We start from the raw sequence: 5,240 nt of genomic DNA, 5'->3' as shown, positions 1-5,240 counted from the left end.
TTTTATCAAACATGATTTTGATAAAACATTTCTGTTATATACTGATACTTCTAATATTGGTTTCAAAGCTGTAGTAATACAGAACTAAGAATGGGAAGTTTCTATGATGCATTCAGCAGTGTCTGGGACACCCCTTCCAGCATCAATTTTGCGTAGTGGTGTGATGTTATCTAATTAAAATATGACTGTCAAGGCTCCTTCCCCACTCTGAACTTTAGGGTACAGATGTGGGGGCCTGCATGAAAACTTCTAAGCTTAACTGCCAGCTTAGATCTGGTCCGCTGTCACCACTCCCAAGGGGCTAACTCCCTTCCCTGGGTAGCCTTGAGAGACTCTTCCACCAACTCCCTGGTGAACACAGATCCAACCCCTTGGATCTTAAAACAAGGAAAAATCAATCAGGTTATTTAAAAAGGCTTTTAATTAAAGAAAAAGGTCAAAATCATCTCTGTAAAATCAGGATGCAAAATAACTTTAAAACAGGGTAATCAAACTTAAAGAGCCCAGAGGAACCCCCTCTAGCCTTAAGTTCAAAGTTACAGCAAACAGAGGTAAACACCCTAGCAAAAGGTACATTTACAAGTTGAGAAAACCAAGATAAAACTAACACGCCTAGCCTGGCTGTACTTACAAGTTTGAAATATGAGAGACTTGTTCAGAAAGATTTGGAGAGCATGGATTGATGTCTGGTCCTTCTTAGTCCCAAGAGTGAACTCCCCCCAAAACAAAGAGCGCAAACAAAGGCCTTCCCCAAACCAAGATTTGAAAGTATCTTGTCCCCTTACTGGTCCTTTGGGTCAGGTGTCAGCCAGGTTACCTGAGCTTCTTAAACCGTTACAGGTAAAAGGATTTTGGAGTCTCTGGCCGGGAGGGATTTTATAGTATTGTACACAGGAGGGCTGTTACCCTTCCCTTTATAGTTATGACAATGACCATGTAGATCATTGTTGCTATCATTATTATACAATGTGTGTCATGTAAGGTGTCAATAGGAAAGTTATGATTTGCTGAATATGATTGTGTTGTTTGTATGCGTGTATCATTTTTGTATCTGAAGTTATGAGTATTGGCCTCTTTCCTGCTCCAACCTCTGTACTACGATGAAATTATATTAATGGGAGCATTCTAACCTAGGAACTGAGGACATTCCAATGATTCGGAAGCTACCAGAGACTTAACAAGACAGCAGATTATTCCATCAATGCTACAATCCTGATCCAAAAACTTTGCATTTATCATATGCATTTGATTCCTAAAGAATACTCGATTATTCGGTAAGATCTGAATTACATATTGACCTAGGTGTGTGACTGGCCCTTTGGGATCAGAAGAACCCTTTTGTTTGATGAAAATGGTTTAAATAGCCCCTTCTCATTAAGTCTAGTGTGGTGGTACAAGGCCTAAAATGCCTGAGGAGACTGTTTTTTTTATTTCTTATTAGCCAGTGTGGTGAGAGAGAAGTTTATTTTGTTGCTGGTTTGGTATATCTTATGGGAGAAGAACCCCCAATTTTGGGGTGTGTCTGCCCTATTTCTCAGCAGTTTGTCTTTCATTTGGTATTCTCAGTTGTGACCCATGGAGGCAAGGTGACACTCGGTCAACAGAAGAATTGTATCCTCAACCTAGTGGTATCTACTGTGTGTGGGTGGGAAGTCACATAAGGTGTAAAATTGTCCTCAGACCTGAGCAATGTAGCTAAGTTGATCTAAGCGTTAAGCATAGACCGGCCCCAGCAAACACAGAAATGAACAGGATCTCTGTCCAAGACCGGGGGACAAGGAAGGCTTGGCCCAACTCGGGCCCATAAGGCTGCTGGGTGACTAGTGGTGTGTTTGATGTTAGTTTTAAATCTGTTTGTTGTCTTTTAATGATCTTTTCCTTGGTAATCTTTTCACCTTGAAAATAAATGTGCTCTGGGATAACTCAGAAATGTTGGCAATACCTGTTCGTAGCCCTTGGAGAGAAAGCAATGCAGTGGTGCTGGGCATTAGGTAGATTGGCTTGCTGGGGACCTCCCTGTGCAAGGCCGGTGATCTGTGCAGTCTTAAAAGCCCCTGCCCAGAGACAATTGACGGCTGGAGACCTGACTGGGAACTCCCAGAGTAGACCATCGAGGGGTAAAACAGGTGCTGTTACCCTGAAATCATGACAATAATTCCCCTAATTCTACACATTGTTCCATTGTTTTCCTAACAATGCCTATTTTATTATTGTTGTTTGATTATTAAGAGAGAAATTGATAACGTTCTAGAGGTCCTGGGGAAAATGAGCCACACAGAGGACTGACCGGCGGTAAAAATAAATCTTATCAAACACATTCCATTATTGACAGTGGAATTATACAGTGGCTGGAAATATCCGATTGCTTTCGCTACTGGTACTACCTTGTGGCTGGCTGTGTGGTTCAGTTTCCAAGAACAGTGGGATTCAGTAACAGAGAGCAAAGCCATGAGCTGTGGACCGGGGTGTTGGATAAAATAGCATTAAAACAGTACAATCAGAGAGTGGGGGGAAGCCAATTTGGGGAGCTAGCTCATTGGGTTGTTGGTCCTGTGCGAGTTCATATCCCCCTTTACCCAGAACGTGAAGTTAATCGCATTGGCAGACAACACCAGCGGGGAGCGGAAGCAAGCTCACAGCAGGACTGAGGAACCAGTCAATTGCAGACAGGAACAAAACGAGATTCAATTGGCGAGTGTCCCTGTGGGAAAGGAACCAAAACACCAAGGTGGTTGTGATGCTGGCGAAGGAAATCGTAAGGAGAGTGAAGTGTAAATTTGGCATCAGTTTGTGATGCAACAGCTTAGTGATGTGTCTCTCTCCCTCTCTCACTGCAGAGGTCCAGGATGAATGTCAAAAAAGGGAAAAAGAATAAAAGCAGGAAAGGGCTGGACCTTGTCTGATGGAGACTAACATAACCTGCTATGATATCATGTTGATCACTGTCCCCACTCTTGGCTGAGACACTAGAGCCTGCTAGCTGTTAGCTGAACCAATATTTTGTTTGCAATGCAAGAAGTCAGAGTCCACCCTGGTGAGCCATGGACCACTTGTCGAAGTCACAAAAGACTAATACAAAATGGCTTTGCCAGTTTTCACATCAATATACACAGTGGTGTGTGTGGTTTTCTCCCTGCATCGATCTCTTCACTGACCGGAGGGGGGGGATAATGGAATCTCAAAGATCTAAATAGGAAATTTGCCTCCAGAGTCTTGATTCGTCACTGACCCCACAGGATGAGGGGTCTTATGGAATATTTATGAAAGTAAATTGATGCTAAAGCATGTTAAATCTCTTCAGATTCCATTGTACATTTTGGTTTCTTTCCCCTAGTTGGACTGCATGGCGAACCCAGAGCAAGTGAATCAAACAGTTCTCACAGAATTCATCCTACAAGGATTTGGGAATCTCCCTGAGATACAAACTCTTCTTTTCCTGCTGTTTCTCATCATCTACATCGCAACCGTGGCCAGGAACGTCCTGATCTTTGCGCTAGTTGTGGCTGATCAGCACCTTCACACCCCCATGTACTTCTTCCTGGGGAACTTGTCCTGCCTCGAGACTTGCTGCTCTTCCACCATCCTACTCAGGGTGCTGGCTGGTCTCCTGACAGGGGACAGGACTATTTCATTTACTGGCTGCCTCACACAATATTATTTCTTTTGTTTTATAGTTGGTACAGAATGCCTTCTCCTGTTGGTGATGTCTTACGATCGGTATTTAGCGATATGTAAACCACTGCACTATGCAGCCCGTATGAGTGTCAGGGCCTGCCTCCAGCTTGCAGGTGGCTCTTGGATAGGTGGCATTATAGGTAGTGGCATATCAACATTGTCAATATCTCAGTTAACATTCTGTGGCCCCAGCGTTATTGACCATTTCTTTTGTGATCTCATCCCCCTTCTAAAACTCTCCTGCAATGACCCACACCTGATGGAAACATTGGCTGTTGCACTCATGTTGCTTTTCTCATTGGTCCCGTTCCTACTTATCTTGATGTCCTACATCTGTATCATTGCCACCATCCTGAGAATCCCGTCCACCACCGGGAGGCAAAAGGTCTTTTCCACCTGCTCCTCCCACCTCATTGTGGTGAGCATTTATTATGCAACTCTGCTGACTGTCTATATGTTCCCAACCACCGACATCCTGAGCGACTTCAAGAAAGTTCTGTCTGTCGCCTACACCGTCCTGACTCCCCTGGTCAATCCCCTCATCTACAGCCTGAGAAACAAAGAGGTCCAGGAGGCCCTGAGGAAAGCTTGCAGGAAATTCAAGTTTGGACCATGCTAACCAGTCAATTTCCTTGGGTTAAAATAGATATAACATGGGCTGGGGTAGAGCCTGAAGCAAAGCCTGCTGTAGTCCCCAGTCATGTTTCCCTGACCTTCCCTGGGCTTCATGTCCTGCTCTTTCACAGTGTCTCTCAACCTTTCCAGACTACTGTACCCCTTTCAGGAGTCTGATTTGTCTTGTATATCTCCAAGTTTCACCTCATTTTGAAGATGAAACCATATGATTATGAAATAAATGAATTAGAATATAAAGATTTCAGTGTAGTCTATACAGCAGATTACACAAGTCATTGTATGAAATTTTAGTTTAGACTTTGCTAATGCTTTTTCTGTAGCCTGTTGTAAATCTAGGCAAATCTCTAGATGAGTTGATGTACCCCAGAAAGACCTCTGTGTACCCCCAGGCTACACGTGCCCCTGGTCGAGTACCACTGTTCTTACAGCACTGAGAGAAAGTGGAGACGGAGACACTCAAAACCTGGGACCCCAGTCTTGTTAGGGCCAGTATCCAATTCCACTGATGTGTATCACTGGGCTGGTGGGAAACTTGAACTTGTGGCTGCTCAAAGTTCAGACAATGGGGGCGATTGTGCTCAGTGAGAGGGTGCAGGTGAAATGGATTCAGCAAAAATGCTGAGCATCCGTTCATTGTAGGGTGAGAGACTTCTAGATACACACACGCACACACACAAATATGCATGTACACATATGCACGTGCATGTATATGAACATGTGCACATGCACACACATGCAGGCACACACACATGCACACACACACACACATATACACGCACACATACTCACATGCACACATATGCACACACATGCACATATACATGCATGGATACGTTCATACATGCATATGCACACGCACACATATGCACACACACACTTACCCATACACACATACGCACGCGCGCACACACATGCATACGCGCAGGCAA

General features: G+C 44.1%; 1 protein-coding gene across 1 annotated transcript; it reads left to right on the top strand.

Moving 5' to 3' along the window:
• Positions 1-3,343: 3,343 nt before the first annotated feature.
• Positions 3,344-4,294, top strand: LOC128845936 (olfactory receptor 10A7-like). Its single transcript, XM_054045037.1, has one exon. The coding sequence runs from the start codon at positions 3,344-3,346 to the stop codon at positions 4,292-4,294; it is 951 nt and encodes a 316-aa protein (XP_053901012.1).
• The last annotated feature ends 946 nt before the right edge of the window (positions 4,295-5,240 follow it).

The sequence above is a fragment of the Malaclemys terrapin genome, chromosome 12, assembly GCF_027887155.1.
Source record: "Malaclemys terrapin pileata isolate rMalTer1 chromosome 12, rMalTer1.hap1, whole genome shotgun sequence".
In the NCBI taxonomy this organism is placed as follows: Eukaryota; Metazoa; Chordata; order Testudines; family Emydidae; genus Malaclemys; species Malaclemys terrapin.
This window is presented reverse-complemented; position numbering and strand designations above follow the sequence as displayed.